Genomic DNA, 15,260 nt, shown 5'->3' on the forward strand with positions numbered 1-15,260 from the left:
ATATTGTACACATTCTTAATTTTTTTTACACATTTTTGCTTTTATTATTAAAATAGATCCTCTTATTTAATTTATTTATGAACTATTATTGGAGTTCTTTTAGCAGATAAAAAGTATTTTTACTAAAAATTTTTTTAAATAAATACAGGTTGTCTAGCAATTTGGATAGTTAGGAAAACTCAGGAAAATTTTTCATTTCTGATAAAAAGTGATAAGCATTTCTAATATAAAGAAATTTTAAATTCTTAGGGAAAAAATAACTTTTTTAATACAATTTCAAATCTTAAATTTTTTATTATTTAGAAGAAAAAATATTTTACTTGTGCAACTTTTTTTTGTATACTCCAATACTTTTTCTTAGGTCCAAAATTTGTTTTTGTTAGTGTGATGTGTATTGCGTAAACACCTTTAGTCAAAGCTGTTCCATTAATTTTTAAATATTTAGTAAAACGGAGAATTGTTGTTCCAAGGAAAAAAATTAATTTTTTATTGCAAAATCTTAAATTTCTTTTCAATACTTTCTTCAAATAAAAAAGACATTTTGTTAGTCTGATGTGTAATACAAAAACACATTTTGTCAAAGTTGTTATTTTAATTTTTAAATATTTAGTAAAACTGAGAGTTTTAGTATTATGTGCAATCTATTCTATGCATATTTACTAATTTGAAGAATACACACTTTCTAAAATCTATTTTTAGGTACATAATCAAGGAAATTCTTTCCAACAAATCAAAAGACGAAATTGTTGACAATATCCATTCGCATTTAATTACCTTAGGTGAAGATGTTACCCAAGGAAAGAAGCCACTGACTGACTATATTATTTACAAAGTATAACTATATATTTTTTAATTATTAATTTTTTTATTTTTTGTAAATTTAGTAGTTGTGAATAGATTTTCTACTAAGAAATAATTTTGTATTGTAAATTGTTTTAATAACAATGGTTTTGCTTTAACTCTTTATAAGACTGTTGGAAATATACTTCCCACCAAATTTCTTAATTTTTCTGTGTTGATAAGAAGATATTTTTCCCTTATTATATATGTGGTATTTCCTGATAACTTCAGTAATTACAAAAAATATATTTGTCTATAGAGCTTCGTTTTCATAAATGTGGTGAACAGTAAAGGTTAGGGTGGAGTCAAAAATTGAAGCTAACACCGAGGAGCTATTTAAGTGAATGAATAAAATGAAATGAATTAATGAAAAATTGGGCTAAATGAATTTATTTTCATAAATCAATCTATTCTAAAAATATTTAGCATAACTAGAAAAAAAATAGTCCTATAAAGAGTTACAGTAAGTATTGAGTTTTTTTTAAAAAAATTTTTTTTTTAATGCATATTAGTAATCTAATTGCAGGTTCCTTAAATATAATCAAAATTTTATTTTGCCTCAATTGTGAATCGTTTTGTCTTATGTGTAAATTAAATATGAAAGTTTTTTTATTTTATTTATTTACAGCAATTGACTAAAAATCCTGAAGAGTATGCAAATAAAAAGAATCTTCCTCATGTTATGGTAGCTGTTCGAATGAACGAGAAAGGAGCTAAGAAACTGAAGATGGGTGATACTGTTGGATACATAATTTGCTTGGTAAACTTTTTGAGCTTTTACTCAGCAACAATCTTCAACCTTTAACTTTAGAGGACCGCACACATATAAGTAGAAATAAACAAATTGGAATCAACATGGAGGTTGTTTCTAATTTATTTATTTCTACTCCTGTATGATTTCTCTACCACATTGCATTGAAGGGAGTAACTCAGTTATGATGAAGTTCAAAATGTTGAAATTCTGAGTAAAAATAATTTTTCACTAGGAAGTTAAGTCATTGTTACATTGTAATTTTTTTTACATTGTTTCAAACAGTACTTGTTCTAAGATAAATAACTTCTAAACAAAGCCATTGATTTGAAAAGGAGATATCAAAGTGAAGTAATGTGTGTCAAAATTATGATTGAAACATTGTTTTTTTTTTCCTTCTTTTTTTTTAGGAAAAAATGTGATATTTAAAACAGTTAAATTTATAGGATTAAATAATTATTTGATAATGCTTTTAGTTTTTGGACAAATATATCAAAAAATCACATAACTGTAATCAGAATAATTTTATGCGAATGTGGCATTGTATCCTATATCTCTCTCAGTTAGACAAACCATCTTTGCTATTCTCAATGTGGACATATATTACTTAGACATTATATACTTAGACAATTTGTATGGTTAAATAATAATTTGATAATGCTTTTAGTTTTTGGACAAATACAGTAAAAAATCACATCAGTGTAATCTGAATAATTTTATGCAACAGTGACTTTGTACAATATATTTCTTTCAGTCAGACAAACCATTTTCGTTATTCTCAGAAATAATTTACTGTTCTAAAATATAAAGGGATAAAAAGTATTGGAGTGATGTTATATCACTTGTAAGATAATACATGAGGTTCTTGGAGTAAAAAACATCATTTAAATATTTTTAATGCTTTTAGTTTTTGGACAAATATGGCAAAAGATCACATCAGTGTAATCTGAATAATTTTATGCAACAGTGACTTTGTACAATATATTTCTTTCAGTCAGACAAACCATTTTCGTTATTCTCAGAAATAATTTACTGTTCTAAAATATAAAGGGATAAAAAGTATTGGAGTGATGTTATATCACTTGTAAGATAATACACGAGGTTCTTGGAGTAAAAAACATGATTTAAATATTTTTAATGCTTTTAGTTTTTGGACAAATATGGCAAAAGATCACATCAGTGTAATCTGAATAATTTTATGCAACAGTGACTTTGTACAATATATTTCTTTCAGTCAGACAAACCATTTTCGTTATTCTCAGAAATAATTTACTGTTCTAAAATATAAAGGGATAAAAAGTATTGGAGTGATGTTATATCACTTGTAAGATAATACATGAGGTTCTTGGAGTAAAAAACATCATTTAAATATTTTTAATGCTTTTAGTTTTTGGACAAATATGGCAAAAGATCACATCAGTGTAATCTGAATAATTTTATGCAACAGTGACTTTGTACAATATATTTCTTTCAGTCAGACAAACCATTTTCGTTATTCTCAGAAATAATTTACTGTTCTAAAATATAAAGGGATAAAAAGTATTGGAGTGATGTTATATCACTTGTAAGATAATACATGAGGTTCTTGGAGTAAAAAACATCATTTAAATATTTTTAATGCTTTTAGTTTTTGGACAAATATGGCAAAAGATCACATCAGTGTAATCTGAATAATTTTATGCAACAGTGACTTTGTACAATATATTTCTTTCAGTCAGACAAACCATTTTCGTTATTCTCAGAAATAATTTACTGTTCTAAAATATAAAGGGATAAAAAGTATTGGAGTGATGTTATATCACTTGTAAGATAATACATGAGGTTCTTGGAGTAAAAAACATCATTTAAATATTTTTAATGCTTTTAGTTTTTGGACAAATATGGCAAAAGATCACATCAGTGTAATCTGAATAATTTTATGCAACAGTGACTTTGTACAATATATTTCTTTCAGTCAGACAAACCATTTTCGTTATTCTCAGAAATAATTTACTGTTCTAAAATATAAAGGGATAAAAAGTATTGGAGTGATGTTATATCACTTGTAAGATAATACATGAGGTTCTTGGAGTAAAAAACATGATTTAAATTTTTTTAATATGAAATTTATGTACTAAGTTGTGCAAAATATTTATTACATATTGTAGCTTCTTTAATATTTTTCTTTATATTTTTTTCAAAGGATGGGTCTGACCTGCCTGCCACTCAACGAGCTTACCATCCTGATGAGTTAAAATCAAATGAAAATCTAAAAATTGGTAAGAATAAATTTCTAGAGATGTAATGGTATGATCTGTCTCTGATTTTTATGAATCGTTTGTTTAGTTTTTAAAGATTTCAAAACATTTTTGTAAGTTACTTAACTTGAAATCAATAAAAGAAAACCTTTCTTGCATATAAATGGCTTCTTACATTAAATGATGGAGTTAGATAAAGGGAAATTAAAAAAAAATTTCCAGCTATGTTAGTGATTTGAAAAATTTAGCTGGGAACAATAATGCTGGCTACACACATTAGTTCAAAAATAATAGTTCAACTACATCATGATAATAAATTGATATAAATTTGAACTAGTTAGAAAGTATTGTAAATTCTGCCTTTCAATCCTTTAACATAGAACATTTACTAGAAGGCAAATTTTTGCAAGAGTTTGTACAAGTTACTTGACCGTCAAAAAGTTTGCGAAAGTTTGTTTTCCACTAATTTAGATTTCCTTTTCACTTGTTAGAATTTAAAATGAAAATCAGTTCTTTAAATATTCTGTCATTTAAAAATTTTTCATTGCTATTTTTACAGATGTTATGTATTACTTGACTCAACAATTACATCCTGTTATTTCCCGATTATGTGCTCCAATTGAAGGTGCCGATGCTGCTATGATAGCTAAATTATTAGGTTTGTAACTCAAAAGTGTAAAAAACAATATATATATATATAAACTTTCATTATATTATTTTTAAATCTTACATTTTTGAATCAATATTTCATTGTTTGTAGGATTGGATGAGTCTAAATATCATGCAATGGTTAGAAATGTTGAAGAGGAAGAAGATAAGCTATTAAATCCATCCTCATTATTTGATGATAAAGATCGTTTCAAGGATTGTGAAAAACTTGTCTTGAAATGTCCCTCTGCACAGTGCTTCCAAGAATTCATTATTGATGGTCCTCTGAGAATCGAGGTTAACTTTTATTTATTTTTTACTTTATAAATAGTGCTTAATTTTCCCTCTTCGAAAATTAGATTTTTTCTTTACCAAGTCGATTTTCGCTACGTATTATGCAAAAGCATGCTTTTCCCATGTTTTATTCAACATTTTTACAGCTCATTCAACCACAATTCATTTTGGCATACCATCGGTCCATAGCATATAATAATGCCAATCTTGTTACAGGTTTGTTGAAATACTTGCGGTGCCGCATGTGCATATACTGAGCTGGGTTCGGTGAGATTCATGCACTCTCATGTGCAACCCTGCTGCATTTTGCAAGATATTCTCAATTTCAGACTTCATTTTCCATCCTCCAAAATTAAATCAAAAAATCTCTCGATCTTTTAATGGTGGCTAATATAATCAAGAAAAGAGTTCTTCTTTGTCAGGAAATAGTTATTTTATCATGGTCTTGTAAAGTCTCTGAAAAGTATTTTGCATTTTGTTAATGTATGTAGTGCTTAAAATTTAGTGCTTGAAAAGTACTTAAAAGGTGCTTATTTTTAGAAATATTTGGCTATGCACCCTGTTATAAAGCCAGAGTTGTCTTTACAATAAATATTACGATTTCATAGTCAAGATTATAGTGTTACTATTGAGTAATAAAAATAATGATTTTTGAGAATTTCTGTAATAATCTGTTTGAAATAAGTTAAATCCCCTTAACTACCAAGAGTTATAAAATTTTCTTGTTTGCAACTAATTTCTGACTTTTTCTTACACTTTAAACATTATGTAATATACTACATAATGTAATTTTATATAATCATGCTCAGATAATTATGTAATTTAGTTCATTAAACTTTATTTTCCAGACCTCATGAAATTTTCAATATGCAAAATTCCTCCTTATTTGTTTTAATATTATAAATTTTTGTAGTGATAAAAATCATTACTATATAAAACCTTTTATGGACATAGTTCAAATTTATTGCTTACAATTTTGATACTGTTAATTTCTAATCTCTATTTTGTAAAAATGCATGTGATACTTCACAATTTATTTTGCTGTATTGATTGTTTTAATTGTAATTTAAATTGAAATCGCTATTTTTCTCTTTTCATAGCCTGAAGCAATCAATTTTCAACTGGATTCTTGTTTAAAATGTAAAACCAGGCTGACTCAGTTTGAAGCAAGTCTTAGAAATCAACTTGAAAAAATAATGAAAAGTTATATTTCTCGATATTATAAGGTACATAGTTTTTTTCATATTTTACTTGTTTTTAATTTAGAAATTATGATTGAAACTTTAACTAAGCTTTTTTTATGTTAAGAAAACTGCCTTTCAAATATAGCTTTTGTAAAAAAAAAAAAAATTCTAGTATTAAATGTTTAATGTAAGTTTATATTCCTACTTAAGAGAAAAGTTTATCGTGTTATTTTAAGTAATTAGCAAATGCGTACATAAGAGTGTAAACCTGTACTAAGAAAATAAATAATTAAAGCTTTAATTTTATTACAAAAAAAAAAAAAAAAATATGACTGCGGTTAAATATGAAGGAATCAGTTCCCTTGATTCTTTTCATTTTTAAATCTTGTAATTTATATTTCATATGTATTCTTGATTAAATTTAATATTGATATATTACAAAAAGTTTAAGGTTTTTTTTAATAAGGCATACTTGCAAAATCTCCTGTTTTTTAATGAAGACTCCTGTATTTTACGACTATCTCCTGTTTACCCGTATATTCTCAAATTTCTCCGTATTTTTTGAAGAAATTTTTAAAAAAAATTGCAACAAAATATCCGCCTATGGCAAAAATATTTCTTTTATTCTTCAACAGATGGTGCTGTTGCTAGTACTACAGTATGATGAGTGCTTATAGTTTAAGTAATTATAAATAATGGTTTAAAAAATCTTCTTTAGATTAAGATTTATATACATATCTTTTGCTTCGCTAAATGTAAGTGCTTATATTATTTCCAATTTTGACTTACATGATTATACATGCTATATCAAAACTTCACTCGTAACCTAAAAAATGTTGCTAGTAAAATCTCTGATACAGTCAAACCCCGCTATAGTGAACACGGTTTATAGTGAACTCCCGGATATAGTGAACGAAATGTTCGGTCCCGTGCTTTGCTATACATGGATAATGTTATTTTTTGTGGATATAGTGAACCAAAAAAGTGAGGAGGTTGGATATAATGAACTTTTTTCTGTCTTCAGCTGATTTTTTTTCATTTTTTTTTGTAATGATTTTGAAATTTCTACTTCGAAATAAATACACATACCGATTTTTAAAACCATCTATAGAGGGGAATGTAGCGATAAGCATTTTTTCTTGTTTGCTTCTTTTATCTCACTTTCTCATCCCTAATGCACCTGTGCAGATGATGCACCTGTAAGGTGCCAGTGGGAACAATATGAATTTTCTGTCAGAGGGAATGAATTCATAATTGGTCTAAGGGTTGGACACTAATATGTGTTGATAAGGCCCTCATTTCAACTCCTTTTTGCTCTCTGTTCAGTTAAAAAAATTCTGCAAAGAAGTGTCTCAGATTTAACTATAGCGAGCAGTAAACTTAAGACGTTCTCCATTGATGATAAAATGAACATAATCAGAAAAATTGAAAATGGATGCAATGAAGCTGATATTTGCAGGGAATATAAATTATCCAAATCTGCAGTTTGTAGCATATGGAAAAATACGCAATTAATAACTTCTGCTCATGAAAAAAAAATCAGATGGAAGAAAAAAATTTGAGAAAAGCAGATCACAAGGATATTGAAGCATTACTGAAGAAGTTCACCAATCGAAGAAGCCGCAATCTTCCAGTATCTGGACAAATGTCGATGAATTTGCTAAGCGATTTTAAGATACTACTTTAATGGCAGGTTAGACAGGTTTAAAAAGTGGAATAACAGAAATTCAGAAAAAATTATCTGAGAGTCGGGAAGTGTTTCCAATATCTGATGTTGAGGATTACTCATCAGCTAAAGATTACTAATTTTTTTGTTGTACGTAAGACGGTGGGTAATGAAAAATAACACTACTACATAATATTTTTCAGTCATTTATTTGAATAATGCGTAATAAAAGGGAGGAGTTTGGAAACCATCAGTTAAATTGCCTGCGTAACGGATATAGTGAACTCCCGGTTATAGTGAACTGAAATTTCGGTATCTTGAAGGTACACTATAGCGGGGTTTGACTGTATTTTATTTCTTCAATGTTGGCAGGTATTATAAAGGTTTAATTATTATTATTTTGCTGCGCAGGGAAAAAAAATTCAAAATATTTTTTCCCATATTTTTTTAAAAATCAAAATTATAAATTTTGCTTGTTTGATATTAAAAGGAAACCAATTTATCATGTTGAAAGCCTTATGTTTAAACTGACATTGGTTTTTTGATGGATGAAATGGAATTTTAACTTTTTATGAAAATTGTTTTGATCTATATAAATCTCATATTTTCAGTTAACCTTTATTTGTGATGATGTTGGATGTGCCTACCAAACAAGGAAGATGCCCCTTGTGTTCTCCAATGGTGGGCCAATGTGTCCTTCTTGTCGAAACTCCAACCTTCATCTGGAGGTTAGAACATCTCTTTTATAATAGAATAAAAATAAAATGAAAAATTTTTCTATATTTTATTACTTTGTGTTGTACTAAATTGTTTCTTGCACTATTTCTGTTATTATGATAACTAACAGGGTGCATAGCATTTTTAAAAAGTGCTTAAAGGATGCTTATTTTTATGCTTATTTTTGATTTACGTTTTCAAACAGCCCTTAAAGGTGCTTTTTATTCAGGGTTTGTAAAAAATGCTTGATTTTCTATCTTTTAGAAAGAGATTTTTTTGTTGCCGTTGTGATTGCCATTCTAAATTGCAAAAAATGTATGATTTACACAATTTTCTCTGCAATATTTATCAGAAACAAGTTATGTAAAGTTTTTGATAATGATTTTAAACTATACTGATTTTATGTTTATAAATTAAGAATTTTAAACGATAGAAAAAAATAATTTTTATTACTGCACACATCCTAATTAATTCTTTTTTGGAAAGTGATTAAAAATATTTTTTGAGTGCTTAAAAAGCACTTAAAAGATGCTTATTTTTTGTTGAAAAATCTGGCTACGCACCCTGACTAATATTTTTCATTGCTAATTGTAAAGGTTTTAGTTACTAAGAAGAACAGCACACAAGTAAAGTGTCCTTATATTTAATAATAATATTTAATTTAAATAATGCTCCCACTTTATAATACATAATCCCTCTGTTTAAATTATTCAGATTTGGAATCTGTCCTAATCCATTTAATTAAATCAATAGATAAGAAATGCTGATTTTTATGAAGGGTCAAAGTTTGTTTAAAAGGTGTTTATTAATGCCGAAGTTAGCTATTTTTTTCTGCTTTTATGTTTGCCTACTACGTTCATAAGTTAAAAAATCTCAGGGCATTTGTCTCCTTATATGTACAAGGGTCCCACAACCTAGAGACCCCTTGATAATGTTTCCTCTTCTTTTTTCCACTTTAGAGTTAGTTTGTAGCCCCATTAGCAGAATATTTTCAAATGTTCTGCAACAGGACTTATTAATTTATACAAATGTTTTGCAAGCATTTCACTGCGAAAAAAAGTCAACTTTACGTTAAAATACTATATTTTCACTTATTAAAATACAGAATCATACACTACATTACTTTTTAAACCATTCAAACATTCTTGATTTGTTACTTTTTCAATCACTTTTGAAGTACAAATTTTGTTAATGACGACGATGTTGATGATGAATTATTAATAAAATGCCTATGATATGAAGGTCCCAATATTAAAATAAGAGCTGCCTTAAAAATCTTTCGAAGGGACAAGTGCCCAAATGGTGCACCATTTGCAAGCACGAACATTCTCTGGCTGTTGTTTCAACAACTTCTTCATCTCCATCGAAAGAATTTGGTCTTTCAGAAACAATTCTGTCAATCAAGGATCCCCACGATTCACAAATTGCTTCTGAAATGGGAATGGAAAATATAAACGTCATAAACTTTATGAAATTGGAAATCTCGGAATTTAATTCTTTTAACGTTTGATTTAGAAGCTTTCTTGATAAAATAGGTGATCGATTTCTCTTGCTGTCTGCTAAACACTGATACACCCATTTTATAAAACTTTTATAGCCGAAAGCTAATTCATTAATTTCCTCCTCAGAATGGCAAAAATATGGGAGAGGGAGATTATTGATAAATGTGCTGAAATTTGTGCAGGGTGTCAAAGGTTCCTCTTCTAAAAAAAATCATTCCAGGGAAACAGCAATTGGTCAAAGTTAAAGAGAATTCTATTTAAGATACAAATTGTTCTGCAGGATTTCGTTTGTTCTGCGACATACGTCACAGTTTTAGGCACTTTCTGCTTCTGGGGTTTGTAGCTTACCTTTTTTATAATATCAGCCTGTCTAGATTAAGCTGAAATTAACATAAACTATTTATTCGAGTAATATCTCTTGTTATAAAAATGAAAGCGTATTACAATTTTAAAACTATTGACTGCAAATTATTGTACATATCATTAAATTATTTCTTTCATGAAAAAAAATTTTAGGTCTTTGCTTTTTTTGTAGAAATTGCATTAAAAGATTGAATAATAAATTGAATACTAATGAAAATTTTGAAAAACTATATGAATGTGTAAAATTATATAATAGTTTGATATTTTTAGTATCAATTTTATTGCATTTGCATTAGTGCAATGTAATTTTAAGGAATGTAATCTTAAAAAATAAACAAATGTTAATAAACATGGCAAATTTTTTTTGTTGATAAGTTTATTTATAATAATCAGCCCACTGTTTTTTGATTTTCGTTATAGTATGATTTTTTTAATTTTGTAATAAGCCTAGCCCCTAAAATTTACTTCTCACTAAAATAAATCTGCCTCAATTAAACACTATAAAACTGCATCACTTTTTATTTATTTATATCTTTACAAAGACATCATAAACTCAAGTGTCCCGTAGTGGACTGTTCATAAAGACCCAGTTCTCAATAGGATGCTGAAGTCGAGCATCACTGGCTGTGGTCAGTGAGCAGGTGGGTGACCACTTTGATCAGCCTGCATAGGGACTGATGGTGCTCGGCATTAGTCCTCGTTAAATTGTTCTATCATAAAGTGCACAATTTCGTGCGCAGGTTGTCGGGCTACCAAATCAGAGGAGATATCCCCTCTGCAGAGGATCACAATTGCAGTGGCAGGTCTTCAGATCATCCTCAGAGATGTTTCCTAGACCGTATCCTATAGCCTAGTGCGATGTAAATAAAGTACATAAGTACCATAAGCTCAACCTGAGTTAATTTCATAAGCTCAAACTAATACATTTTCAATAAGGTATTTTGAAAATATATTGTTGTCACATTTGATAATTTCTTACACCCCTTATTCTGTCATATCCCCCTATTCTATCAATTTTCCCCTATTTTTTTTATCGATATTCTTTTTTGTCCTTAACAAAAACTTAAAATTTTAGAACACATTGAAATTAAAGTTTACACAAGCAGTTTTATAATACTTAAATACAATTCAAATTTTCATCATTTATGTTTAATTTTTAATAATTTGTACAGTACAGAACCCGTTATCCGGAAAACCAAAACCAAGAAAACCGGAAAACCAAAAAACCGGAACGAAATTCAATGCATTTTCCCGTCATTTTTTTTAAAAAAATTTTTTCCTCATAAGATTTTAGGATTTTTCTTTCTTTTTTGAAAGATGTTTACCTTACCATCATTTTGGAAATAATCATTAGCGTTCTTCGTCGTTTTTTCTTCTTTTTAAGATTATTTCCAAATATTTTTTTTTTTTTTAGTTGGGTTTAACAATAAAAAAAAGGCTTTTTGTAGCGATTCAGAAATCCGGAAAAATCAGTTAGCGGTGGTCCCGATCGTTCTATATAATCGGTTCCCTACTGTATTAAAAACTAATGTAATAGGAATATTTTCATATTATTTCAAAAAAAATACTGATTGTTTAACTTCATAAACAAACTGATTGTTTAACTTCATAAACAAAAAAAGCCTTTTTATATGTTGTAAAATTCTGGTCTATTAAATTTATACTACCATAAAAAAATTATCAATTTTATGTAGAATAATGTTTGGATGTATACTTTCCTACTGCATTTCTTCACAGTTTCAAAATATTTATGATTTTTCTTTTTTATTTCTTTATCAGTATACTGAGTCTCAACTTTACAACCAGCTTTCATATTTCCAATATATGTTTGACCATAACAAAGCTCTTAGTGGCCTGACAGATGAAGAGAAAAGTAAGTCATTAATTTTAGCAAACGTTTGATCTTACAAGCATTTATTCAAGGCTGAATAGTTTAAAATTTTTACTAACTACATTTACATGGTGCGTAGCGTTTTTAAAAAGTGCTTAAAGGTGCTTATTTTCAATTTTCGTTATTTAAAAACCCTTAAAAGCTCTTTTTTCATTGAGTGTTTTTTAAAAAGTGCTTGTCGATTTTTGAATTTTTCGGATTTCTTCCTAACTTTTAAATCAAATCTGAAATTTTTATAAAAAATCCGAATTTTTGTAAAATTGCAGTATTTTTACTTTTAAACCAATCCCTTGTTCTGATCACCGCAAGCGCGCATCCTGTGATTATTGTGTCAAACTAATTTTTAGTAGCTCTTTATTGGAAAATACTATTCCAATAGCTGTTGCTGATCATTTACTAAACTGTATCTTAAACAACTATCATTATTTTTTTTAAATGTATTGTTGTATTTAAACACTTGCATCAGAAATATTTGTTTATGATGTAGATAATTATTTTTCTGTGTTTCATAATTTGGAGAAGAATACTTATATATTAATAGGTAATGTTCTTTTTTAAACTATTATACTGGTATTCCTTATTATAAAATATTAATATTATAAATTTTTCACAAAAGATAGTGTTTATAGGTTTGTTTTACTAATTTACATAAGGTATTTAAATAAATGTCTGTTATTATTTAATTGTTAAATTTTTGTCTTAAGTCTCGTAATTGTTACTTATAATTTTGTCGCATGTAGTGTTCCTAATTTTTCATTCCTAAGGTTGGCAGCTATGTTATCGAACCGAAAATCTCTTTGTCATTTTATAATGGCTAATATAATAAAAAAAAAGAGTTCTTTGTCTGATACTTGTTATTTTCCCAAAATCATAAAGTATTTGAAAATTATTTTGCATTTTGTTAATGTATGTAGTGCTTAAAAATATTTTTTGAGTGCTTAAAAAGTACTTAAAAGGTACTTAATTTTTGTTGAAAAATTTGGCTATGCATCCTGATTTATTCAAAAAATATTTTTTCTCCCTTGACAGGACTTTTCAAAGCATCCGCATCAAAGGAAAATGTACAACTTTATGACTGTCTTAAAATGTCGACTGACAAAATAGTGCATAAAAGTGCCTATGGTGTTGTAAATTTAGGAACTTTATTTCATGGTCTTTTTGAAAGCAATTCCAAGAGCTGTTCAGTAACAAAATAGTGTGTGTGATTTTCTTAAGAACTGGATTCCATAATGTTTGATTTTGAGAATGCATTTTTAGAAGTATTTCTATATAATCATTTACAATATTTTTGACATGTTTATTAAGTACTTTTTTAGTAGAAAAAAATAATTTCCAAAAGCAAGTATGAATTTAATATATATTTTTTATAAATTTTAGAGTTTTTCCAAAAATATATTTGCACCTGTGTTTATATCTAAACTTGTATTTATTTGTAAATATTGTACATGTATATTTCTGTGCCTGAATTATATATACCTTTTATATGGATTTACTTTTTAAAAATTAAAAATATTTTTGAAAGCTTTGTTTAATTTTTTCTTTTTATAGATTGGTGCATTGATGTCATTAAGTCATTGCAAAAATGAATTTTCAAAGAATTCAATAACTTAATTAAAAAAAAATAGTATCTAAAATATTAGATGAATAAATATGATTCACTTGTGTATAAACATATTCTTGATTCTGGCGTGTAAATACGACGTGTCATATTTATTTGCTTAATACCGAAATGAATGCGGTTTGCATAACGAGTGAGCAATGAGTTGATGCACCTGCTATACCATGTTGTGGGATTAGCATCGCCTACTAATTTTGTTACGAAAGTTGCAAGTTCAGCAGGGACTTGAACTGGGGACCTTTCGTGTTATTATTAAGCACTGTACCACTGTATGTGATAAGAGATCTTCTGGTTTGTGGCCTTTTTTTCTTTTCTTTCGTGTTATGTCAAGTAACAATTTCGGGAATTGCAAATTAAACAAATTTCCATTTTATGTCTTCTATTTTTAACATTACTCCAAGAAGGATGTCTGCTACTAAATCGATGATGCTGAACCACTTGACTGTTGACTTTTTCTGTGCATCTGGTACCGTTTTTGAGATGAGAACGCTAACTCTGAATTATGCCGTCAGGTAAGCGGTTTCTTTGTGTAGTGCTTGGCACCTTTACTTTACCTAGATGGCACTTTTATTTCTAGTTCTTGCTGTTTAGAAATTTTGAGGTGACAATAGAGTTTAGTGTGTGGGCATACTGTGTATAAAAAAATATAAAATGTTATTTAAATACTAAGTTTATAACCATTTTAATCTAAAAACGAGATTTCAGAAACCAATGGAGAATTCTCATGATTCTGTTCTATAGGCTGCAATTCATTTACTCATATTTTGTCCCATCTCTTCTTGCTCAGGAATTTTAGTATTGCCCTGAGGGTGTCAAAAGTTTTTTTAAGTTTTCATGATAGCCACATATAGAAAAAAATTCAAGGAATGTTATCAATCGGGAAAAATCTGATAATTTAAGTAAAAATGATTAATTTGAGGTGCCTAAAAATGTTTTTTTTTTTTCCCAAGTAAATTGAGCTTTAAAGATGAAATTTTTTTTTTAAAATCGTAAATGACAAGTATATGTGATTTTGCCTGTGTATGACTTGCTATCCTTTTCTTTTATTCATTTCCAAGGAATTATTCTTCAATTTAAATCTGCAGTTTTGAGCTTTTAAACATATGTATGTGATTTAAGTTTCTCTGAATTAAATTTCAAACTGTTTTTTTTTTTTTTTACTACCAAGTAGAAATTAAAAGCCTAAATATAATTTTTTAAAGTTGTTCAGTTTGAGTTCCTATTCTGCCTTTTCGATTTGAATATTTTTTTCTTATTCTAAACTCAGATATTTTTTTTAATTAAAATGATAAATAAATGAAATAGAAATCGAAACAGAGTTTTTTTAATGTGAATTTTCTATTTGGTTTCTAAATATGTGTATACAGAATTAAAATTCTTTAAAATAATCAGGGTGCTAGTAAATTCAACTAATATTTTTATGGGTGAGTGGTGGCCATGTTTTTGAAAAAAAAATTTAAAGAAAATATTATATTAAATTTACTAGCGTTCAATTAATAGAAAAGTACTTTAAAAAAGAAGAATACTATGAAGAAAAGAAGAAAAAAAT

At 27.7% G+C, this 15,260-nt stretch overlaps 1 protein-coding gene across 1 annotated transcript in view; it reads left to right on the forward strand.

Annotated features, from left to right (window-relative positions):
* PolA1 (DNA polymerase alpha catalytic subunit) overlaps window positions 1-13,618 on the forward strand; it is a 50,275-nt gene extending 36,657 nt beyond the window's left edge. The window contains exons 29-37 of the mRNA XM_087157789.1: window positions 700-832; window positions 1,469-1,600; window positions 3,774-3,849; window positions 4,388-4,486; window positions 4,589-4,773; window positions 5,871-5,996; window positions 8,232-8,348; window positions 11,982-12,075; window positions 13,123-13,618. Coding sequence (XP_087013915.1) covers window positions 700-832; window positions 1,469-1,600; window positions 3,774-3,849; window positions 4,388-4,486; window positions 4,589-4,773; window positions 5,871-5,996; window positions 8,232-8,348; window positions 11,982-12,075; window positions 13,123-13,289 — 1,129 coding nt within the window. The 3' untranslated portion in view covers window positions 13,290-13,618. The remainder of the gene's footprint in view (window positions 1-699; window positions 833-1,468; window positions 1,601-3,773; window positions 3,850-4,387; window positions 4,487-4,588; window positions 4,774-5,870; window positions 5,997-8,231; window positions 8,349-11,981; window positions 12,076-13,122) is intronic.
* Window positions 13,619-15,260: the final 1,642 nt, after the last annotated feature.

The sequence above is a fragment of the Parasteatoda tepidariorum genome, chromosome 2 (genome assembly GCF_982258835.1).
Source record: "Parasteatoda tepidariorum strain Cologne lab strain chromosome 2, Ptep-v5.0, whole genome shotgun sequence".
NCBI lineage: Eukaryota > Metazoa > Arthropoda > Arachnida > Araneae > Theridiidae > Parasteatoda > Parasteatoda tepidariorum.